This window comes from Semicossyphus pulcher, unplaced genomic scaffold, assembly GCF_022749685.1.
Source record: "Semicossyphus pulcher isolate SPU_LCO1_2020_fin unplaced genomic scaffold, fSemPul1.0.p SCAF_14, whole genome shotgun sequence".
Taxonomy (NCBI): domain Eukaryota; kingdom Metazoa; phylum Chordata; class Actinopteri; order Labriformes; family Labridae; genus Semicossyphus; species Semicossyphus pulcher.
Genome location: NW_027211648.1, coordinates 20,729,373 through 20,753,820, shown reverse-complemented (window position 1 = coordinate 20,753,820; position 24,448 = coordinate 20,729,373). Strand labels below are relative to the sequence as shown.

At 39.4% G+C, this 24,448-nt stretch overlaps 3 protein-coding genes across 6 annotated transcripts; 1 reads left to right on the top strand and 2 right to left on the bottom strand.

The window, feature by feature from the left end:
* Positions 1–2,029: 2,029 nt before the first annotated feature.
* On the bottom strand, positions 2,030–16,411 carry maco1b (macoilin 1b). Of its 2 annotated transcripts, none has more exons than XM_069661976.1 (11): positions 16,159–16,411; positions 14,589–14,730; positions 13,102–13,228; positions 11,861–11,984; positions 9,570–9,748; positions 8,042–8,612; positions 6,371–6,529; positions 5,401–5,583; positions 5,149–5,269; positions 4,350–4,524; positions 2,030–4,222 (listed from the first exon to the last, which is right to left on the bottom strand). In XM_069661976.1, the coding sequence occupies exons 1-11, from the start codon at positions 16,236–16,238 to the stop codon at positions 4,020–4,022; spliced, it is 2,064 nt and encodes a 687-aa protein (XP_069518077.1). In that variant the 5' UTR covers positions 16,239–16,411; the 3' UTR covers positions 2,030–4,019. The 2 variants fall into 2 exon arrangements, with proteins under 2 accessions (XP_069518077.1, XP_069518078.1); XM_069661977.1 differs by having other exon boundaries at positions 8,042–8,609.
* A 1,078-nt stretch (positions 16,412–17,489) lies between these two features.
* Positions 17,490–20,421, top strand: rhd (Rh blood group, D antigen). Of its 3 annotated transcripts, XM_069661765.1 has the most exons (10): positions 17,490–17,653; positions 17,982–18,168; positions 18,373–18,523; positions 18,657–18,804; positions 18,941–19,113; positions 19,279–19,416; positions 19,499–19,626; positions 19,718–19,797; positions 20,010–20,083; positions 20,282–20,421. In XM_069661765.1, the coding sequence occupies exons 1-10, from the start codon at positions 17,503–17,505 to the stop codon at positions 20,306–20,308; spliced, it is 1,257 nt and encodes a 418-aa protein (XP_069517866.1). In that variant the 5' UTR covers positions 17,490–17,502; the 3' UTR covers positions 20,309–20,421. The 3 variants fall into 3 exon arrangements, 2 of the variants coding, with proteins under 2 accessions (XP_069517866.1, XP_069517865.1); XR_011308076.1 differs by having other exon boundaries at positions 19,718–20,083; positions 20,282–20,303; XM_069661764.1 differs by having other exon boundaries at positions 20,010–20,421.
* tmem50a (transmembrane protein 50A) lies at positions 19,692–23,728 on the bottom strand. The gene is made up of 7 exons (XM_069661766.1): positions 23,646–23,728; positions 23,051–23,154; positions 22,704–22,816; positions 22,041–22,108; positions 21,685–21,777; positions 21,330–21,390; positions 19,692–21,221 (listed from the first exon to the last, which is right to left on the bottom strand). Exons 1-7 carry the CDS (start codon positions 23,719–23,721, stop codon positions 21,176–21,178), a joined length of 561 nt encoding a protein of 186 aa, XP_069517867.1. The 5' UTR covers positions 23,722–23,728; the 3' UTR covers positions 19,692–21,175.
* Between the last annotated feature and the right edge of the window lie 720 nt (positions 23,729–24,448).

The window sequence follows — 24,448 nt, the reverse complement described above, 5'->3', positions numbered from 1 at the left end:
AAAACCAAACAATCTCTACATACGCAGGCAGGTGCATACCTTTTAAATAACTGATGCTCTGCTACAACCATGCCTCACTCAAAATCGTACACACACAATTTGCCAATTATTGACATATTGTGACTTTCAAACCAGCAATAAGGGTCATAGTTAAAGGAGGTGTGTTTGATAGGAAAAAATCAATGAGTTTCTGTTGGGGGAAAGGAGAGATGTCCAACTGCACATTAAGGTAGGCACCTGAGCAGGATGTCCAAAATTCAACAGATCTTAGTATGAAAGAGGAAACGCAGGATTTATTCATACATGGGCACCAAAATAAGTAAGATTTATCATAGCATAAAGCAGGCAAGTATATCTTTTGGGATCTAGAAAGACCGATTTATTTTTCATTTGTTTCTTCATGTTGCTTGCTTTCCTTGGGGATGGGTACAGAGGCAGGGGTCCAGAGTTTTTTCACCAAGAAAATTGCTCAAGTACTTGATGTTAATTGAGTAGGTCAAGAAAAACAAGAGCGATATACCCGCAATTTCTCATTTAAAGCTTCCTTTCCTAAAAAAGCTGGATTTGCTGTAGAATTTTTGGCCTAATGGCATGGGAAGTGCAGCTGTGCCAAATACAGATGGCTAGAATAAGACCTATTATAATCTGTTAATTCTAAATGCTTGACTCTGCCAAAAAATGTGTTGCCAAATTGGAACAAGAACAGCAATAAAATAGGGATTGAGGATTGTGTGTAAAACAAATTTATGCCAAACCTAGGCACTGCTTCATCTAGAGAAAGTAAGTGAGACGCTTTACCCGCATTTGTTTCGCTGTACAGGTTAATCAAGCGTATTTTGGGAAGCCTGGCATGTGACAGAATGCTGAGCAGAGGCCTTCTTTTATTCATTGTAATTCAGTGTCCTTGGCAAAGGGATTTTTTATCTCTAAAAATTTCCTAGTGCACTCAATGAATGAATTATCACTCAAATCAAAATGGGAGGCAGCCCATAATGTGCTCCTTTTAAAGGTTACATCACTGACTGAGTCTTCGAAACCCACAGGTCAGCAGAGCAGAAAATCCCCAATGATATACACATCCGATTCTGACATGCAGAAAAAGAAGGAAGAGTAGAATGGTTTGCTATCATGCTCAGTTTAAACATCAAAGACTGGCATTATTCAAATGGTGCACACTCCCAACTTCATTTACCTACCAACCCAGTGCAGCTGGATGTCTTTGTGGGAGCACCATTGGTCACCATGCTTTGAATAGCTGTGATTAGTGGTAAGCAGTGAAAAATGTATCATAAATTCCTTTTGTGAGAGCTAAATTGGATTTTCTGTTCTTTAAAGGGAATTAGTTGTTCTTGACAGAGTTAATAACCACAGTTTGAGTGGACAGAAATTCTCAGTTAACCTACACTATATAGAGGGACACTGCCCCCTAGTGCATGTAATCTGCAATACCTGACTGTTAAGCAGCATATTTTCTCTCTTCCTTTCTTAATTTGAGCCTCAACTCAGAATATAATATAAAACTTATTTTATACATTTTTTTTAATCAAACTATACTTATGCAGCAAAGGGTTTTTATTATAGCTCAGGCCCAATAAATGAGAAAAATGATGACACTACATTAGAAAGAAGCTGATGGGTTCACAGTGTTCTGGATGCTACACATTAATTGTAATCCTGGTGTACTCCAACATTATAGTATTGCAACTCCATAAAGCAACACATTAATATAAGCTCTGTCAAAATTTAAGCAGAGGCTGAGATATCCTTTGCTCTCTAGTATGGGCTGAGCACCTAAAACACTGGATACTACATCAGCCTTAATACAACTCAACTGCATCTTTGATTAAATAGATGCCCCTGCTTCTAGGATCTCCATTCCAAGCTTTACTGACCCTCATGACAACATTCTAAAAGTAAATAAACTGGACTTTTAACATTGGTGCAGAATAACATTAACAACACAAACTGGCAGTAACAGCTGTTGATTTATATATCTGTTGGAGTAAAAAAAAAAACAAGGGAGGAAAAGTCAATTTTGCAAGAAAAAAAATGTTTATTCCTTGTAAACCTCACAGAGCGAGAGCACAGCCAAGGTCAGACCTGGGGAGAAACAGCAGTGACTGTGGGCATAGAAAACAAAAAACAAACAAAACACTTTTTTTATACTTTCAACAACAATCAGTTGACCCAACAACTGAAAAAAACCTGTAATTTTAACATTTTTTTTCCCAGGAGCCAATGACAGCAATCGGAGCGCAAAAAGCTTCACCATTTAAAGTAGGTGAAAACCACACGCATAACAATGACCATTTCAGATGATGGTGAAACCACATCAGACTCAAGCGCTTTTCTCTCTGCAGGAAAATAACAATACCAGAAACAGGAAGTTAAGAAAACTGCTTTTAACAGCCACATGCCCAACAGATGTAAATACTGTAACATTCACAAAAGAAATTTGACTTTCTAGTCCTTTACTTTTAACTACACAGTCTACTACAAACAGGTGACCACTTCCTCTACCTGCTTAACATAAACTTCCATTAAGTGATATTCAACTGGATATTTGACTAACATGTTGGCCAATGTATTTGCAGTACATCCTTTAAAAACACAACTAGAGAAACAAGCATTTAAGTCTTGGCACATGAACTGAAGTTGAGGATCAATAAAAATTTTTTTATAAACTGCTATATTTAAATTGGCATTTCAAAAACCTTGTTTAAATTGCACAGTCTGTCTATACAGTTTTCCCTTTCAAACAGCTTGTGTTCTTCTACAGTGCAACTTTTAGTTGAAATTCAAAAAACAAAGGAGAGGGCAGCAGCTACACCTACAGATTTGGAGATAAACAACAGTAGATATGAGCTGTGAGTGGACATGTGATGAGTCGGAGACCTGTATGTAGTAGACTCTGTGGTGGCTAACATCACATCAACATACTGACAGTAGGCAAATACGATTATGGTGAAAAGTCCTCTTGTCCTTCTCAGCTTAGCCAGATGCTTCGCCACTCATTCAGAAGGGTTGGGCCAGCTGGATGTCATTATCAAACTCACTCTATGTCTTCAACTCAAGGCACTGTGATTATGACAACTAATGAAAGACTATGCAGAGCATCGTCAAGAAGCTGGTACACTACACAGACTTCTATTACTGCACTCTTTCAACTCAAAAACTAAAGTAGAAAATACAGATGGAGAAACCAAGCTTGTTTTCAATGATGGTGAACAATAGGAGCTGTTTGGGTTCATTTAAGTTAAAGGTCTATGTCTCTGCTTACAACACAAGATCATTTCAAACTTGTTGAAAAACAACACTTGAATCTTAAAGTGAACAGACTGAACCACACAAAAATCTTTCGGAACCAATTACACCCCCCCCCAAACTCCAAAGCAGTTGAGAGCTGGAGTAATTTGTCTTAAAATAGAAATTAAATATATCAGGGGTAAGAGTCTGTGCCAACTTTGCACTACATTCCTCATGTTGTTCAGATGTTGCCATATTACCTTTGGAGAAACAATCTGTCAAAGGAATTGGGGTACAAGTAAGGCTGTATGATAAATAATAACTTTGTTTTGCAATTGTTAGGAAGGGGGAAATAATTTACCTAAAGTAGTAACAGTTTCCCCAAGACATAAGAGCAGAGAACTGGTTTCAGGTGGTTGCAGTGGTGGCAGAAAGAGAGAGCAACACCCTTGAGATGAAGATACACACCCGATTCTGTGAGGTTTCACTAGACACTTAGGAGAAGAAAAAAACCTGGGACTTCCTAGTTGACATGTGATGTCCGACTTAAGTTTTTTTTGTCTTTTGTTTTAACTACAACAAATACAGTCACACAGTACAACATCCTTCTGACCTAGCGTGGAGAAAAATAAAAACCCAACAAAAACAACGTTCTCAGCTGCAGACATGCCGAGCAAAATGGAAGGTGGTGGGCCTGCAGGGGAAATAAAAATGACAGAAGGATGGGGGGAGGGGAGGGGAGGGGAGGGGAGGGGAGGGGCAGGACAACACGTTCACTTTTTGAGTGGCTGGTAAACAGAGGCATTGGGATCAAGGCCAGAGGGATTGGTGTCCATGAACTTGGAGGAGTAGTGGGGGGCCACGGGGGTCATGCTGCTGGTGTCAGCTGTGTAGGAGATGCTGGGCATAACGGCCATCACTTCAGCTATCTTCTGCTTCAGATCTTTTATCTCCTGGTCCTTTTGCAGAATCTGACCTGAAAACGCATATCAAAAGGTTAGTAAAAAAAAAACCAAGGTAACCTTATAGATATGGCAGAAATGTTTGGAGGTGTGCTTAAACTCATGTGTAAACATTTTTTTAAAAATGGAAATCATGCTGACCTTGTGCAATCTCCAGCTGTCTCTTGGCATCTCCCAGCGCAGAGAAGAGGTCCAATTTGATCCTGGTCTCTGCACTCAGGCTATTCTCCAGGTGCTGGGTCTTGTCCTGCATGGCTGACAGTGCTGACATCAGCACCTCTGTGTCTTTTTCATTTTCCTTATATTTATGAAGCTCCTGAGAGGTGGTGGAGAAGAGATACAGTGTGGGTCAAGTCAGGTTAGATTGGATGGTGTGTACATCAATTGTATTTGTTTTTGTAACAATCGTAGCTTGTCAGATGTAAGTGCAAGGCACAGACACAATGGGGCAACTTGATTTTTATTTGTTTTTTTCAAAACCTGCACAAAGAACACTTGGCAGAGTTTAAACATCCCTCCTGTTAGCAGTAAAGTGCCAATAACAATACTCAAATTGCTCAAATTGCACAACACAAATTGCGTTACCATTATATTCAGTAGCTCCTCTTATGTAGTCTACACAACCTTCAACTTTTACTTTACTGCCTTATTCATGAGCACATAGGCTGAATATTGTTTAGAATCCAGCAATTCTGACTGCTTTCTGACTAGAGATGTAACAAAAAACTGATTCTGTTATTTCAGCAGTCACATGTATTGTGAGACTACAGAGGTAAGGTAAACAAATTCTAAATATTTATTTTCTACGAAGTCATGAACACGTTTATGCACCCCAGCATTAACTCTTTCAGGGGCACTATCACTACAACAATGCTCCAAGAAATACTCTATCATGATAAAGATGTGGACATGTTACATTTTGCTGCCAAAAAAACTTTACCTGAACTTTCAATTCAAGCTCTCTGATCTGGTCCTCCTTTAGCTTTATGTCCATTGTTAGTTTTTTACACTCTGTTTCTAATTCAGTGATCCGACGCCGCAGCGTGTCTGTGCACTCCCCTCTGAAAAAAATACAGGGAAAAGGAAGAGGTGAAATTAGTGCTAATAAGAAATCGTTACTTGAGCAACAAGTTAGTACAATGGAGTAAAATGGTTAATGAAAGCTGCATTTCAAAGTCAGTTGTGCATCTACCTGGATGCTGCTGCTAGTGCTACTGCTCTTGCTGCTGTGGCCTCCTCTAACTTCTTTCGCTTCTTTTCCTCTGCAAGCTGTTTCTCTGCTGTGGCTCGAGCCTCCTGTTCTGCTTTGAGCCTCTTCTCCAGTTGGCCCACTGCCTGTTTGTCCTTTTGCTTTGCCTGCACAGCATTATGGAGCCTACAAGTGCACAGGCACACATATGATAGAACAACACAGTTACAACCAGGAAATACAGGACCGCAGGGTCAGTGTCTCTTACCTGTACTGAATCATCAATGTTATATTTATACAGAATTTAATAGAGTAGTGCATCCAATTGTTTAGTATTTAAAATATCACCATGTTGTTGTTTTTTTTGCATTTTAAGCGAAAGTGTAAATAGATCGGAAAGTTTGAACCCGTGTGTGTGTGTGTGTGGGTGGGGGGGGTTCGCAATTACTCGCAAGTTTTAATTCACAATCTACTTTAATCTGATCACTTTGCTTTAGTTCCCCAATACACCTGCACCTCTGTTCTCATCCGCAGTCTGTTCATTTAAGTTACAAAAGTTAAATATTTTCTCCCGCAGTTCAAAACATCATGTGAGCTGCGTGTGCACAAAGGACGTTATTAATGACGTGGCGATCAAAACGATCGATCGATCGATCGTTACCAAATGACATCGGCGAGCGACTGTATATTTGGAGCGGACATATTTGTCGTTTAATTGCAACTTCAGGACACGTTATAGAAATCTGAAGCAGCGGCAGCAATAATTTTGCTGCGGCAGCCCACAAAGTGTATGTAGCGGAAACACTGGCAAGTGTTAATTGGATGATTTTAATGGTTACAATTTCCCACATTGTAATTTGTACTGATGGATAGCAATGAACACACCAATGCCACAGGTATTAATGATCCTAAACAGTCAAGAGTATCACAAGTGTGACCCTGCTTTAACCAATTGAATGGTATCCTAACTTACTTGTTCTGCAGCAGCTCATTCTCCTGGCGCAGTTGGCCCAGCTCAGTGCGTATGGAGCGCTCGGCGCTGCCCAGCGAGCCAATCTGGCTGCGCAGGTCTTGCTCAACCTGCCGGCTGGCCTGCAGGTCTGCCTTTAACTTCTTAACGTCCTGCTCCAATCTGTCCCAGGTGGGAGAGTGAACAGAGAAGGGAAACACTTGTGACAAATAAACATGACTGTTAAAATGCAATAACATTCATTCTCAAACTCCATAGTTATACATTAGTATTGATGGAATTTAATGTTTAATAAATCAGTATACTTTTATGTTGGTCTACACTGAATAAACCAATGACAAATCAGATTAAGAACACACGCAGGAAGTTCACAATGATTCCTAAGCTTAACCTTAACTTAAATTTAACATAATCTGTTATTAAGTCAACATTATATAAACATAAAGACAAAATATTACATTTAACACCCTAAGTCCAATTAAAATCATATGTGCATGAGATCCTCTTAATGATCTTCTGTTAGTAATATGTGGTTTCACAGCTCATGGTGTCACAAAATGATCAGATTAGGGGATGATTATGTAATTTTTTTAAAGGACCTCTTTTTTTTTGCTTGCATAAAGCACAATCATTTTTTGCTCCAGGTGAATAAGCTGTAGGTTGTGCATTTCATAAAAACACTACAGCCTAAATCTGTATCATACTTTGAAGGTACAACTATGAAATAAAAGGTTTTTGAGTATTCTGTTCATGCTGTAGATAAGTGGTTGAGCAAATCATGTGTAAACCTTTCTGCCACATCCGTTCCACACCGACATTTCTCTGTTGACCAGAGATACACAAAATACAATAGAACTATTTGGTAAAAAACGACGCAGATTATATATAATTGTGCAGTGGAATTACAAAGGGGTAAAAATTACATTGAAAAGATGTATGACTAAATGGGTCTTGTTATCAGTATCAAAACTAAGGCAACAATGTCATCAGATCATCCCTAACCTCAACATATAACTCAGTATGGTTCAGCATGTGGCTTAAATTAACTCTAGTCTTGCAGGTTCCTATACACCATTCTTACTGGTCACTGGCTGCCTTGGACCTGTTTGACCCCAACTGCTTCAATTATTGTCATTAGTAATACTTACAGTAGCAATGCCAATAATAATGGTATTAAATGACTAATATTAGCTACAACAACTGTGGTTGTTTTTGTTGCTGTTCGTATGTCTTCTTGTCTGTTAACCGTTTGATTGTCTCTATCCGTCTCACTTTTCTGTCTCTACCTCTGTCCTACTTGGTCCATCATGTTGCAGCAGATAGCAGTTCCCCAATGAGTCTGGTTCTGCTTGTGGTTTCTGCCAGTTAAAAGTTTTTCCTTGCCAATGTTGCCAGTTGCTTGACCATGGTGTATCAATGTTGGGTGTCTTTAAATAATAGAAGAAAGTGCATGTTCTAGACCTGCTCTATATATATGGTGTTACGAAGTACTTTTTGTTGTGATATGGCATCTTTTATTTTGAGAACGTATCAATAAATTTTTATAGTCTATTTCATAATATGTGACCACAATTGTTTTTGTCAGTGTCGCGTATTTGTTACTACAGTAGTTCATAGTATAGTAATAAGTATAATCTTGATGAATACGTCCGTGTCTGAGCTCATGCTTCTTACCTAACAAGTGCTTCTGGCTTACTCAGCTGGTTGTTGGGGATACAGTTGTCGGTGGGATCCCTGTGGGAGCCACCTGAATTCCCCTTCCCCACTGCTAACTTGTGCTTCTTCTCGTTCTTCCCTGTGGAAGAGGAGGCCGATGATGTAGAGGAGGGCACGCTGCCGTTGGTAGCACTATGGCCGCGGGGTGAGGAGTTGAGCGTTGCGGCATTGCTGCTAGCATTTTTGTAGTTTTTGGAGGAGGAGGAGGATGAGGATGAGCAGGAGGAATTGCTGTCCTCTTTAAGCAACAGGTTCTCTGTACTGCCAAGCTCTGTTGTCAGTCTCTTGTTGTTCATATGGTTCTCCATATATTCCATCTCCTGGAGTTTAGAGTCCACTGATGATGGTAGGATGCTGTTGTGCTGCTTTTTAGCTTCCCCGCCTCCCTTTCCCTCTTTCCCTTTTTCCCTATACTCTAACTCCGGTATTGGTGCCGATGTCTTTTTATTTGCTGGGGCCCCATTCTGTGATACTGGAGGCGTGTCGACTTCAGATATTCCTTTAGCTGCTGCTGCTGCTGCTGCTGCTGCTGTATCAAAAAGAGGGAGGTGAAGAGGATAAATATGCAATAATATGACAAATGTCACGATAATACAGAGATTCTACAGTAAGCAATTTCTCTATCCTCCCTTAACAGAATGTAATTCTTCATTTTTTTGAAACATGACGTTAAGAACGAGTATGAGCAACGACATAGGATTCACAAGTGTTGGTTAGAAGATTTTTTTGTACAGCGGTGTTACATTTCATGTGATAATTGCCTTTTACTAAACAATTGGCTAGTGTCAAGATTGTAGCTAGCAAAGTATTTTTGCATTTTACACCAACTTCCCTCTCAAACCCTTGCCTTATAACACCCAATGGCCAGAGCCCCTTTTGATCATCATGTCATGGTGTGATTGCTTAAATTGTGAGACAGGTGTACATACAACCACAGACTTCAAATAGAGACGGGAAGTATTACGTTCAAAGGAATAATGTTGGCTTGTTTGACAAAAGAGATTTATGACAAACCAACCAGGACTAGTTAAAAGCCTGTTTGTTCCTAAAAAGATAGTTCTGTTTCAATGGTCCATATTTAGTGTCACCATCCATGAAATCACATGAACAGGACCAAACTCTCTTGGAAACTCTTTGCTACAAAGCTTAGCAAGCTCTTAACAAAGCTACAGATGGTTTGAATTTTAATGTAACCCAAAACAAAATTCAAAAACATACTCATCTGTATGTTCATGCCTTCATTTACCATACGAGTTGTAAAAAGGAATAGCACCAGAAGAAGAAGCTACCTCATATCTGTGTCAACAGTCTTGACTAACTGACCCAAGACTTATGGTACATCTTTAACTACTTAATCCATATATGTGCCATCACTGACTGTATGCATAGCAACAAGATAAAACTACATGCCAACTTGAAGAATTATCTTTTTTTGTGATTTTTACTATCTAATAAATCACATGATGCATGTGTATTTGAATCTCACCTTCTTCGGCCTCTCTCTCTTGCCTCTGAAGCATTTGTTGCTCTGGAGGCAGAGCCTGTTGCAGGAGCTGCATGTAAAACTCATTCTCCTTTTGCACCTCCTTCTGCTTCCGAAGGCGCATCTTATAGCTTACATAGCTCTTGAAGCCAAAGCCGAGTGTGACCACTGGATAGCCAATACTGCAGAGATGGACACAGGAAGTACACTCATATGTCAACACTTTGGTGGTAAAATAAAAAAAAAGTATCACCAATATCTTAAAATTACTCATAGTATGATAACAATCCATCTTTTCAACATAATAAAGGTTAGCACAACTGAAGTCCAGCTTGAAGGTCTTAAGTTAGGTTTCTATGATAAAATAGCAGACTTCTCTTAGCCTTACACAGTAGAAATTCTACCTTAAAATTCATTCAGGATGTTTCAGAAGTGTGCAGACTGTATAAGTCTCTACATAAGAGTCTTGGGGAAAATCCAAATGATACTTGGCCTTTTTTTGTTGTTGTGCTTTACACAGAAAACATCAACATTGTGATGACAATAGGGCATGTTCTAAGACAAATATTGAAGGTCTATTTTAGCTCTAACTTGCAGTTACTATGTCTTTCTGCTGGTATACCCGTTTTACAAAGTGCCTGTGTTTGTGATAACTTGTTTCTCCTACATCCCATGTTATTCTAAATGGCAGAGATGCTGTTCTTTTGCTGCCAATTTGACACCCAATTTATGTGGGGGTAGTAGCTGGAGCTTCATCCGACTGGCCAAACACTGCCTGCTCAAAAGGTTTTCCTTGCCACTGTTGCCAAGTGCTTGCTCTTGGTGGCTTAAGTTAAGTCTTTGTCAATATCAGTGTCATTAGATAACTTTTTTGTGATTTGGAACTATATAAATAACCAAAATCCTTCTCATCGGCACCAAATCCACCTTATCTAAAGTTGACAGTTTCTCACTCTCCATTGACGACACCCCTGTTTCCCCCTCCCCTCAGGTTAAGAGTCTGGGTGTCATCCTCGACAGTACTCTATCTTTCCAATCACACATCAATAACGTCACCCGGTCCGCTTACTTTCACTTACGTAATATCAACCGTCTCCGCCCCTCCCTCACTCCCCACACCTCTGCTATTCTTGTCCACAGCCTCGTCACCTCCCACCTTGACTACTGCAACTCCCTTCTCTTCGGCCTCCCCCAGAAAGCCCTCCATAAACTACAGCTTGTCCAGAACTCTGCTGCCCGGATCATCACCAGAACACCTTCTTCCCACCACATCACCCCCATCCTTCAGCAACTCCACTGGCTCCCAATCACCCAACGGATCACCTACAAAATCCTTCTGTATACTTTCAAATCTATTCACAACCTCGCCCCTCCTTACCTCTCCGACCTCCTGCACATTGCCACTCCATCCCGCACCCTCCGGTCTTCCTCCTCCATCCACCTCACCGTACCCCCTGCCCGCCTCAGCACCATGGGGGCCAGAGCTTTCAGCCGCTCTGCTCCCCAGCTCTGGAATTCCCTCCCACCCGACCTCCGAAACTGCACCACCCTCCCGATCTTTAAATCAAATCTCAAAACCCATCTGTTCCGCCTCACCTACTCTCCCCAACTCTAAGCACTGTCCCTCACCCACTCCTAATGTATTTTATCTGGTTTGTTTTACCCTTGTTGGTGTTTTTACTCTTGTTTGTGTGTTTTTTTTTGTACAGCGACCTTGAGTGTCCTGAAAGGCGCTTATAAATAAATGTATTATAAATAAAAAGTGAAATATTGATTGAAATTTTTTTTTTTTAATTATTATTATTATATTATATTATATAGGAAAGCTGAAGAGAGATAGGAAATGTGGGGAGTAGAGAGTGGGGGATGACATGCACCAAATGGATCGGCAGACCGTGAGTCAAACCTGCGATCAGTGCGTCGAGGACTGTGGCCTTTAGACATGGGGCGCCTGCTCTACCAACTGAACTATACCAGCGCCCCAATATTGATTGACTATTGATGTGAATGTGTTGCTTATGTATCCAGGGCTCTATCTGATATGTCAAATATTTCCATGCCGAGTGTGAGTACATGGAGCATATTCATAAATGTTTTTTGTATATTGCCAGTCTATTGTAATGTGCTTATCACACATCTTCAAATCAGGAGCACAAGGAAAATAACGTTTATTGTGCAACCCTAATCCAGACACATTCATATTCACTACTCAGCATAGAAATGCATTTCAAACAAAGCAGGTCTGTCAAGGACAATATTTCACTGCTCCTACTTAAAACATGTCCATGGCTCACCAGTGTGCAGCAAAGGGACGGCACAGGTCCACATGGAAGTTCTTCAGGTCTTTGAATCTGATGGCAGCCTCTATGTACACAAACAGTATCCATAGAGACACCGTGGGCAGACAGACTCCTCGCTCTGAAAAAACAAAAAGGACAAAGGTGTTATAAATGAGCAGTGAACATCAGTACTATGTGTACAGCTTGAATAGCACCCATAGCAATGAATGAGTTCCAAAAAGTAGCACAGAATACCTACTTCATGTTTACTAATTCTTTGATAGAATAATGCCTACATTGTTTTCTGTGCTGTGATCAGGCAAAGTTCTTATATGGCCGTCAGTGTTTCAAAATTGTGCCTGAGCTATTTTTTTGTCAGAAAAGAAAAATAATAATCATGAGTAACTTGACTTGAAGAGAGTTGATAAACACAAACCCGCCCTGACCCTCTCACAAATGGTTAGAAAAAAGAAACCCATCCTTTAAACAAACATTTATTACACTCAGTATATATGTCCATTGACACAGCACTATCACTAAAAACAGGATAAGTGGTCTGTATAAAGATACTACTCATTGTCTCCTTGGCTGCAATAAACTCAAGACCCTTTCATCACCATGCTGTGGAGTGGAACGAGATATTTATACTCATGTGACATCCAATGGATGTGAATGTCACTGGTGAGTAAAGTCGGAGGGCTCAGAAAGCAACCGGGGACCACTCTGTGTTACTCCCTCCCCCAACTCAGACTAGGATTTCAATCCAACCCCTGGCCTATGGTCAAGACAGGGGGATACAGATAAATCAGACTGACAACTAATCTGGTGAATGCAGCTCACTTACACACACCATGCCAAATTCTAAGAAGCAAGCTAACTATTAGTAAATATGATAACACAATGTGCATGGGTACTGCACAGACCTGCTTTTCCCTGAAGCACTAAGAGGAAAAACAGCGCTTGTTCTGAGCATTAGCATGATCTTCTTAAAATAATTATCTTATCTTAATAGTTAATGTTCAAATATATAAAAAGCTTCATCCTTACTTCCTTTGGATGGTTATGGTTTGCTAAACAGAATTCATGTAGACTGGAAGTGGGTAGGCATAAAGATTGTTTTTTGTTTTGTTTTTGTCTGATTTATGTATGAGCCATTTGCAAAACATCAGTCAAGTTAATAAGTGGCATATGCACATTTCTCATGTGAAGTATTGACAGCAACAATTTTTAAGACACCTTTAAACTGGAGAAATTACCTGTGTGCCAAACATACTGCACCCACACATAGGTACTGGCAGCAAAGAACAGCCATTGCACTGGGATGAAGAGGAGGCAAATGATGTCCGAGGTAAACGCAACACACACAAAGAATACTGAGAAGGCCTGTAAGGGAGGGGACAGTTGGTTACAATAAACCAGCAGCAAATGCAGAAAAGGCAAATTAAGACTGTTTGTCCCTGTTAGACAGTTCCCATCAAAAAAGCTGAAAACCAGCCTTAGGAACTTGGATGCCAGTTCATAGAGGAGTGAGCTGCCATATCTGGATTTATTCTAAAGGGAGCCATCTGATTCTATGTTATTTAGTTAAATATTAAATGTCACTAAATATTTAGCTTACAAAGCATTTCACTGATGAAAGTTAGACCATTTCATAAATCGAGAATACTAATATCTTTATATTTATATTCTATTAATATGAGAAAATTCATTTCCATGTTATCTCTTTCTGCATCTCTGCAACACCAACAAACAGAAACCTATATAATGCATTAGAATAACAACAAACTCCTGAGCATCAACAATGGTACCAGCCTCAATAAAACTATGAAAGATAAACATATACACATGTAAGCATATGAGACATGTGTACACATTTTGTAATGCTGGATGCGTTTATTCATATTTTAAAAATAGCCATTAAGGGCCCGATCAGACAGAGCGCGTTTTGCAGGCTGTAAAACGCCCTATTTGTTGAAGCCTACGGTTAAAAAAGGAGCAGCTTTTATTTTTTTAACTGTTGTTAAGGCAACCACCGAATTATTAGCTGTCATTAACTTTACCGTTATATTGTAAACTGACAGAAGGCCCGTCTCCCCTTTCATCCCATTGGATAGTGAGAAAAAATGGCCATAATGTCGGGTGCTTCTCTGCTTTGAGTTAAGTTTTTTTCAACTTGAAGCGTTCAGAGCATTTCCTCAAAACAAAATACGAGGCACTTTGCAACGAAAAAGCAGGGCGCAAAAAGTGTCCCTCTCATTGAAAACAACAAAAAATAAGCCGCCCCCAGCTGCTAAAATGCATTTTGTCTGAACAGGCCCTAATAGTTCTATTATAGCTTATAGTATTGCGACTTTTTCTTTTTAGTGGGTTTCAGGTTTAGTCAGATTTTTAAAAAGGAATTACTTGGGACACAAAGTTACCCCACATTGATCGCCAATAAAAATCTATCTTGGCGCATTAAGGCAAAAATAGCCTGGTCACTTAATCTCACACAAAATCTGTGACTGTAGCAGCAGTGCTATTGTGATAAAGACCTGCAAATCTCTACATCTTAATTGAAAGATTACAAAAGCTTGACAATACCTACAATTGTATTCCAAATTATTGTAAATGTCTGTCTTATAGAAACATGGTTGACAAGGTTGACTGCTGAATATAGAAAAACTGAAAATACAGTTTTGTCTAACACCGAGCTGTTTCTCCACCCTAATGAAAGCATAATCAGTAGCAGACATTGCCTTACCAGACCCTGGTATCGAAAGGAGTCGTACACACTCCGGATGAAGAGCCAGAACGGCCAGAGGTACTCAAACCTGAACTCCAGTACAAAGTCTGCCAGTAGCACCAATGCCCACACCACCAAGAACTTCAGGTACAGGAAGGTACTAAAGAAAAATAGGTAGAAATTTGATGACAAAAGATGCTTGGAACAAAATCTACAACATTAACTCTTTTAAATAATGGTGATTTGTTTTTAAAAAAAGAATGTTACTAAAATTAATCCTAAACAGTCAATATGTAGCAAAACATCAGTATATTCACCTTTATTAAGAGTGGAAGATATGGGACTCAAGCCTATGGCTGCTGTTTGCCAGATTAAATTCCTGTGTGTACTGCTCTTTTTCTAACCAACTTTGTGTTACAATTTGCAAATGGGCTTATATACAAAACATGTACATAGAAATTAAGAGATTCTGTAAAAACTTTATGTCTGCATTTTGGTATGTTCTTATGTGATGTTGCTTTAGACATCTGGACATAACATAACTGCCAAAGTGTAGTACATGTATCTATAAAGGGTTATGATATAATGCATATACACATAAAGTGGTAATTTGTTGCTGGTTTATTCCTAGTGCATATTCATATTAACTGAATAGAAGGATCTTGTATTTTTGTTCACAGTCAGCATTTTGATTATGTTAAAGCACTGTGACCCAGAAAGTAACACAGTATGGGTTCTCCTTGATCTCAAAGCTTGACTGTTTAGTGTTGGGGGGCATCTGTTCAATTATTCAGGAACTGCCCCATATTTCTTGGTCCAAGTGCCACGTGTGTTAGTGGTGCCCTTTAAAGTTTGGTTTATCAGATACATTGGACGTTACATAGGGGGAGGACCTGGCAGGTGAGGCTGGGAAGGACAACTTAGCTAACGTTATAAGCTGCCCAACTCCTAACAAAATCTGTCCAAACTTGCAACACAAGCCCTTCCTCAGTCGGATTTCATGACCACAATCGTATTAACTCCCACTCTGCTAAGTTAACATTAACGGTAACATTGACATTGTATGACTGGATAACTAAGGCGAGTGTAAATAAATTGGTAATGAGTAGACAAAGCTGCTTTAACTTACTGTTAGCTAACACAAGTTACCTTAGCTAGCTAACAGTAAAGCTGCTCATTTTGACACGGAAAACAGATGACAACTAAAGTGGGAAACGGTAGATAGTCACGGTTGTTTATTTAGTCATTAATTAATCACAACAACATGTTCCAAACAGTATCAGTGCTGTAAAATGAACGCTGTGGCATAGTTCAACACAGGCTGTTGTCGGGCCTAGCGCTACAGTTAGCTTAACGTCTAACGTTACTTGCTAATGTAGCTACAACGAAAACATACCACTAGCCTACATCTAGCTATTATTAGCAGCTTGCTAGGTTAATAAGCTAGCTTGCGGTAGCAGTTCATTGACATCAATGATAACATTAGGAAGTTTCACGTCCCGCGGCTTACAAGCCACAAGGATCCCCATTCAATGGCCCCCATGATTGTCGTGAGGAAGATCCCTTCTCCAGACTCCATGTAACTTACCTGCCGTAGATACCCTCAGTGATTCGGTTCCGTTTTAACGGCCGTCGGAGTTTGCTGCAGTCCGCATTGCGCCGCTTCATCCTCCACCCCTTGGCTTTGGCCTTCGAGTAACCACTGTAATCTTATCCAGTTTTCTTGTGTTTACGGACAAAGATAATGAATGAAGTGACTGTGGTATATGTCGCTGTTATTATTTTTTTCCCCACTGGAAACAAAGAAATAAATAAAGGACTGTATTCGGGGACCTCCTCCTTTTCTGTTAGCGCAGACTCAATAAGCCCTAACCGCACTGTATCTTAACGTCCGCTTGTCAGACAGTTGGTATATCCAATCAATCCATCCGCTGAGGTCTCTCTTGTTGACGGACACGGAGATTGGCCACTTATGTTGCACCCTGGCCGGTAGCTTCGCTCTCCTCCGCCAAAGACAACAAGGGAACAAGCGGAGGCGAGGGACACGCTGTGTGAAACGTCCTGCCGTTTGACCAATCAGATTTCTGTGGACTAATCGGGCATCGCTTATTGACCAATGAAATGATCACGAAGGCGGGGTTTTTTTTCTTAGAAGGTTTTGTCTTTTGTTTATCATGAAGAGAAAATATGTAGTCTTTGGGGCAAAATTCCCTTTGTGCCTGATACAAAACAGCCATTCCACCATATGGGGCTTATTTATATCAGTGCCTTTGTCATTGCTTCATGACAGACTCGCCCGAAGGCCTTTGATGCCGCTTTTGTTTCCAGGTTAATCATGTGTGCATAATGTACGTGTGCGTGTGTTAGACCAAAGAAAGTGTTGGGTGCCGTTATGGTTGACATAGATAAGCCAAAATACCCCTTCCTCACAGTTAAGCATTGTTAGAGCCATAACAAAGTGACGAGATGAAAATAGGCTAAAAAATGTTTAGACATTTGGGCTTATGAAAGCTGCAAAACAATGTAAGCTATAAATATTTGCCTTGCAGTCTCGAAAGTTATGCTATGACATGACATATATTATGGTGAAAATACTTTTTATTTTCATAGTCTTGATGTTGTCTCAATATGGTGACATTGTATAGGCTTCTTAAAGGGACTGAACAAAATGCAGCATGCGCAACAGCATCTACAAAAAGTGGCTTTATTGACTTCAATAAAATGTAAGATTTTTAGACACATTTTTTGTATAATATGATCTTAATCCTTTTGCAAAGTTGTATTACTGGAAATAATTGACTCTATAATTACTCATTCTTGTCCTGTAGTCGATACAAAGGAAATTACGCAGACTTGAGGTTTGCGCCCTCTTCAAAGCGTCGGGGCTATGCGTCAGTTGGCACAAAAGTGCGCGGGGTACTTCTGTAGGCTAATGGCTCCTCGGTACGCACCAAGTCTTCGCTCCCGTCTGGCGCCTTTGCTGTTTTTTCTGCAGCTAGGCTTATTAGTCATATATGGCAATTACATTGAGATCGAAAGCAATGTAAAAGTTCATGGGATTACCGTCAGCCACATTTACCCAGGTAAGTGGTGAGTTTGGAAGAAGGGGAGTATGTGAAACAGTGGGTGTTAAAAATGTAGACATTCCATGTTTCGTTTAAAAATAAAATCATAAATATAGGCTATTTACATTCTTAGCAACGATTTACAACGTTTAAAAAGTAAAATACATATACTACTTGAATCCAGGAGGAGGGGGACCCTGAAGTTATTACTGCTTGGTGTTGATAAGCTCGCACAGTTGCTGGAGCTTCAGGAGAAGATGACAGCAGTGACTATTTTAACGGACCTATGTTATTTGAACAAGGTGTATTTGAAAGTTAAAAGCAAAAAACTTTTTCTCTCTTGCAGATTTCCAGGATGTGAATGTGATGGTGTTTCTTGGTTTTGGATTCGTTTGCACTTTTCTAGTGCGTTATGGTTTCAGTGGCTCTGGGTTCAACCTTCTTGTAGCTATCATGGCCACCCAACTGGCTATCATACTCAATGGTATTGAGTCTTGGTATTATAGAGGGAAGATCAGAATAGATTTAAGAAGGTAGGATTTCAGTGCGATCATTTTGCAACCCCTTTATTTAATGACACACATCTATTGAACTTCTTAATCAGTTTCCTTACAGCAAAAGAAAATTACTGAACATAGATGTATCAAACAACAACAACAAAATCATGAAAATGTAACAAAATATAGGCTACCCAATCAAGTTCTAATTTATTCAAATGTTTTAATGTTTTAATATAGCATAGTTGTTGCAGAGATGTGCACAGCATCTGCCCTCATTTCAATTGGAGCCGTGCTGGGGAAGACTAACCCTGTCCACCTTGTCCTCATTGCCCTGCTGGAGGTGTCTGGATTTGTCCTGAATAAATGGCTGCTCCAGACTCTCCTGAAGGTCAGCGACCTTCAATGCTTTGTTTCTCTTTTTCAGGCCCATCATATTCACTTCATTCATATGCACCCACTATTTCTTAGTGGATTTTCTCATTTCTTAGACATGTGCTTACTATAATGCTTTGTTACTCCAGGTCCAACCTTTGAACAGCATCATGCTGCTTCATATCTTTGGGACCTTGTTTGGACTCATGCTGGCTTGGATGCTGTATCGGAAAGGATCTGAGCAACAATTTGAAAAAGAGAAATCTGATCGCAAAACCAGATTATTCTCCATGTTGGGTACATTTTCTTGATGTTGCTGCTAGATAGGGATTTTAATGGTGCAGCAACTGAAATGCCTCACCTTTAAATGGAGATTGAAGTTCAACCCATGCATTAGCAAAGCAGAATCTCAATGTGAATCCCTGTTCTTTAGGTTCTTTGTTTCTGTGGATGTTTTGGCCCAGTTTCAATACAGCACTTGTGGATGTTTCCACTCCTGGGAGGAAGTTGGCGGCTGTGTGCAGCACCTACCTAGCACTAGCTGTCAGTGCTGTAACAGCAGCTGCTCTTTCTGTCCTCTCCAGTCCCAACGGAAAACTCAACCCGGTATGATCTGAAACATGACATGTTTACTTAACATTGTGCTCTTATGAAGTTATCTTTTGCTGTTGTAGAGTCCTTGGAAGCCAACAAAAAAGCCTGATCAATCATTACTCTAAATGTCAGTAAGGTAGGATTTTTATTGGCCATATATCTGCACTCCTTCGTCAGAACCATATGCAGTCATGTATCATTGCTGGTGGCGTTGCTGTTGGGGTTTCCATGTCAGTGGTTCATCAGCCATGGGAGGCCATGACAATCGGATTTGCTGCTGCTGTCATCTCAACCATTGGATTCCGATATCTCAAGGTTTTGATCATCACATGGACTCATACATACTGTGATTAAATAACATAAAAATCACAACAGCTCATAAGCTCTTATTTTCCAGTTCCACATGCTCCTTGCATTTCAATGCCATGACACCTGTGCTGTCCTGAGCACACATGGACTTCCTGGTCTACTGGGATGGCTTGCACATCTCCTCCTGCAGCTTAAAGACTGTGATCATCACACAATGTAAGAATGCAATTTTCATGGGATAGACATTTCACTCACATAGACACACAAAATGTGTTGCACTCTCTGTAATCTGTCTTTTATTTCGCAGGGCAATCCGGTTTGCTGTTTTCCACATTTGCACACTCCTCATCACCATTGCTCTAAGTCTGTTCATGGGATTCATTACCGGTAAGTTTCTCTCTAGCAAGGTTTCCATTATCAAAACCCTGCCAGTCATACAGTCAGGCCATTTGATACAACATAATTATTTTGCTTTCAGCATTGGGGTCAACTCTTTTTACATTTTGCAAATATATACTTGTTAACAATCCCAGGTTAATATCAATACAGTACACCTGAAAGCAACCCTAATCCCTTTAATATATATCATCATTTAAAAGGGCTTTTACTCAAGTTGAACATCTGGAGACCAACCCAAGACAAGAAATGTTTTGATGATCAGGCTTTCTGGGAGGTAGGAAATCAAGACATTATCTTCTTACAGGCTAACAAATATGTAGCTGAAGACAATTGTATATCAGCGCCGAAAATAAGTAATAATAAACTACAGTGACACTTATTAGTTATGCACTTTTCATTATTAGGTTTTGCTATGCATACTATAAAAAGTAAACTAATAATGCCGTACTGGACACATTTTCATGTTTTGCAGTTTCCCCATCTTGCAGTGCGCAAGTAGAATGTGGAGAAAGAAGTTGACGGAGCCTGATCCTGGGAGTAAAAAATATTTCTGGTGTGCATTCATATCAATGAAAAAATATCTTTTTATGAGTGCAGAATAAATACATTGCAAGGATGAATCTTGAAAGCATGACTATAAGACTAATTTACTGCTCATTACGTTTATTCAACATAGTTGTCAGAAACTGATCTTATGTTTTGGATGGTAGCAAAGAAAATTGATAATTGTTTGCAGTTAAATACAATTTTCCAGTACACATACAATAGTGTAGAGGATTCAAACATTTGTTGAGTTGAGGTCAGCAGTTTGTGCCAATTAATATTCAACAAAAAATCTGGATGACTGCAAAGTTTCAGAGCTGACAGTGTTATTTCAAGCAAGATAAACAACCCCATATGCTTATATCCAGTTAATGTGTAAAGTAAAATGAAATATTGTCCTCAATGATATCTTATGCAACAATAATATATCTCCATAAGACAGATCTGAATTAAAGGATGTCATAGAAGGGAGTATACCAAATAATGCGGACAGCTAAGGGAATTAAAGCGCCCAATATATAAATGTATATTTCTTTTTTTTACAGGACTTGTTAAACATTATAACACCATGGCTACACATTCTGAGTGCAAAAAGACACATTTAAAGATGTGCCAAACTTAAAAAGGTTAAACTTCCAAAGAATCTATGAAAATTTGTGCTTAGTTATGATCTAGCCGTTTTAAAGCAAACAATATAAATTAAACATGTTAACTGGAAAGCTAAAAAAGTGTATATAAAGTGAATAACCACGAATGCACATTGTCTAATACAATGTAGAAAGCAAAGTGTATAAACTGTAGATGTGAAGAACCACTGAGTCTACTACTGCCAGAGATCCTCTGTTCGTCCAAACTTGAAGACCAAACCCCTTAATCAGAAGATGGGAAGACAGTGTAAGCAAAATATTTCAACACAATACTTGTACTTAAGTGTAATCATGGTTTAAAGTAAGGTACCGCAAGGAACATTAACTTACCCAAAGAAAATGAATGCATTTTGGAAGAAAATGGCAATACCAGGGTACACAACAGGTTTTTCTGCAAACAAAGATTTAGAGGTTACAAAATGAGCATTTATAATTTTATACAAGTACCATGATAATTAAAGCCGCAGCAGCTAAGGAGCTGTACATGATTGGAATGTTTGACATTCAGCTAACTTCATAAAGCAAATGACAATTAAGTTACTGTATCCTACTCTTTAACCTCAACAATTTTCAAGACACTCTTATGTTGCTCAATATAAACAATCAATGCCACACCCCAAAACTGACTACTGCACAGTCAGTGTTTGTTAACTTACAATGTGCTAATCAGAAAAACAGGACTTACGAGGCTGTACGAATCCTCCAAACAGACTCCACATGGAGGCAATGAGGGAGCCAAAAGCCAGCATGAAGCCAATGAAGAGCCACACTCGAGCGCCTGCAAACAGAGATAAGACAGTGTCAGTTAGTTGTTGACTCTACACAGAGCTTCTTTATGGATTTGTCTTTCACTGCATGTATCTTGTAATGCCAATACACAAAAACCCCTCTGAAATGGGGGCCTTAGTGCAGTAAAAACCAGAAGTGATGCCATTATAATATCCAGTAGAGAAACCATAATTTTAAATAGAAAATGGTTAAGTGCTTGTGGGTAAATGTACTCAGAATATTGAGAAGTTCATCATGTCCAATAATACACACCAGTCTGTCCCATACAGCCTTCACTGTAGCTGTCTCCTCTCACTTGGCCATTTGAAACAGCATTTATCCTAGATTGGTCGAATGAAATAAAAGAACATTAATTACAAACACATCAGAAGCTACAGAGAACGTAAATTTTACCTTATTGCTTATGGTGATAGATATTACAATAAGTATGAATCATGTCCATGAACAAGACATAGCATTATGGAGGTCTTAAACGAAAGAATCCAACTACTCAAGGGTCTAGCTTGTAAATAGCAGTATAACAAAAACTACCATCACAAGGTCGATTTCCTTGGTTTTTAATAAGCTTTCAGCCCCATGTCATGGCACTTCTCAACAGATAGGGTTGCTCAGTTGTTATGGAGACAGCTTAGTCATCTTGTGACCAAATTCCATACTTTGGTCACAACCCCCCGCCCCCTTTCCAATACACAAACACTAGTTATCATCCAAATGTCACTCAATATTTAGGTCACTTAATAAAGTTTTAATATCACCATGACTATTAAGGAAATGTCATATAGTGTGGGAGGTAAGGGAAAGGAGATGGGACTTTAAGCTTTAGCACCATCAAATAATTGAACAGTGTGAGTAAACTGTTTTGTCAAACTGAAGAATATCTCCCTTTACAGAAACAATTTTCAAAGGCTGTCTTACATGAGAAAGGCCACTGTAGCAATGACTCCACAAGTGTGATATGCATGATGAAACACTCCCGGATCAGGATATTTCACTGCTGCATCGATGATGATCCACCAACCAGTGAAGAACTGCAAAGATCCAGAGTTAGCACGAAGACTTCAATGAGTACTAAATATGAACCTGCGTGTCAATAAATTTGTAATAAATCTGCATCCTCAATATTTAAAACAGGAATCCACAGCTCTGACTAAGCATTGGTAACTAGAGGCAGATACAAACCAAGAACACAAATCAGAGAGGCCTAAATTGCTCTCTGTAATAGCAGACTATTCGCCCTAAACTGAGGAAAACCTGTGACTTACCAGAACTCCAGCAGCTATAGATGCGATGGTGTTTCTCCTCTCCCCCCAGTCCACATTGCACTCGCAGTCTCCGCACCGGATTCCGTCCAGAAAACCTGACATGACTTTAAGAAAAGGCGATAAGTTAAAAAACACGTAAAAGTGAAAGCAACATGAAAAACATTGTAGACACAGCCATCACGACGGCACAGTTATTCAGTATCCATACTTAACTCCTCCACAGACAAATATCAGAAGTGAAACGATGTATATGTTTATACGCTATCGGTGGGACGTTTATGTTAAGAATGCTCTCCCTGTCCTGTAGCACCAACAATCACAAAGTCGTGGTTGTTAAAATAAATCTCTGTGACTATTCGACAACAGTGTTTTTACACATGACGTGTATCCATACCGTAGATTAAAAAAAACATAGCAGTGTAGTCCGAGCCTATTGTCCATAGCTTCGGCACTAGCAAACATTTCCTTAAAGGTTTCTGCTTGATACGAAGACGCTAAAATAATACCATAACACAAACAACGTCATTACAAAGCAAAAAACTCAGTCCCTAAAAACATTAATAGAATTTATTGTCATTTTCAAAGGAATTCCTACCTTTTATTTTCAGTTTTTGATGTAGACCACTTTGATAAACCCGATTTAGCCTCTGAGAGAGCTCGATCATGCGCATGCGCAGTTAATCCACACCCATTTGGTGAGGGTGAGACGCTGTTGATATTGGTGCTTTCAGGTGTTGAAGACAAAATGGGAAAATGTTCGACACCGGTTCGACATAACAAGCATTCGAACTAGTCAAAAAGGAAGTCGTAAAGTAGGGCTATTAATACGATCGATTTATACGTGTGAAAAATATTTGATGTTTAAATAATCAGGTAGACGTGGGGAGTAGAGTAGCCCATTGTTACTAAGAGTAATGAAATAAAAAAACCCCCATCCCTATAAAAAGAACAAACCACACACTACTACACGGTATTTCGGCTCATTATTTCGGAAAAACGAGCTAATAATAGTTGATGAAGGAAGCACTTTAAGAAGGCATTAGACTCTAGGCTCTACCGGCCACAAATACCCAAATATATTGACCCATAATGTCACACTAGGCAAATAAAGAACAATAAAAACTTCGAAAAAAAACAACATGGATTTGTGCGATGGGATTGTGTCCTTTCTTTCCTATAGCCTACAAGCCTATTTGCATCAGTGATCCAGTGGTGTGGATTCAGAGCAGTTAAATAAATGCTTTAAATGTTTATTTAAAACATTCTGATAATTGAAATAGAGAGAAAATGTGATCTCAAACTAGACAATGTTCTTGAAATAATTAGCTGAACATTTTCATCTGTTATTCATTAAGATGTCCTTTACATAATATTTTTGTACCATTTCCTTTATACTCT

Coding starts and splice junctions, on each gene's coding strand:
- tmem50a (XM_069661766.1), bottom strand. CDS start 23,721: ATGCGCATGATCGAGCTCTCTCAGAGGCTAAATCGGGTTTATCAAAGT. Junction 22,817..23,050: donor CTATAGCTGCTGGAGTTCTG/GTAAGTCACAGG, acceptor GGATCTTTGCAG/TTCTTCACTGGTTGGTGGAT. Junction 21,778..22,040: donor AGGCTGTATGGGACAGACTG/GTGTGTATTATT, acceptor CTCTGTTTGCAG/GCGCTCGAGTGTGGCTCTTC.
- maco1b (XM_069661976.1), bottom strand. CDS start 16,238: ATGAAGCGGCGCAATGCGGACTGCAGCAAACTCCGACGGCCGTTAAAA. Junction 5,584..6,370: donor AATGAGCTGCTGCAGAACAA/GTAAGTTAGGAT, acceptor GTGCACTTGTAG/GCTCCATAATGCTGTGCAGG. Junction 4,525..5,148: donor AGCTTGAATTGAAAGTTCAG/GTAAAGTTTTTT, acceptor ACCACCTCTCAG/GAGCTTCATAAATATAAGGA.
- rhd (XM_069661764.1), top strand. CDS start 17,503: ATGGCTCCTCGGTACGCACCAAGTCTTCGCTCCCGTCTGGCGCCTTTG. Junction 18,524..18,656: donor TGCTCCAGACTCTCCTGAAG/GTCAGCGACCTT, acceptor TTGTTACTCCAG/GTCCAACCTTTGAACAGCAT. Junction 19,798..20,009: donor GTTCATGGGATTCATTACCG/GTAAGTTTCTCT, acceptor ATCATTTAAAAG/GGCTTTTACTCAAGTTGAAC.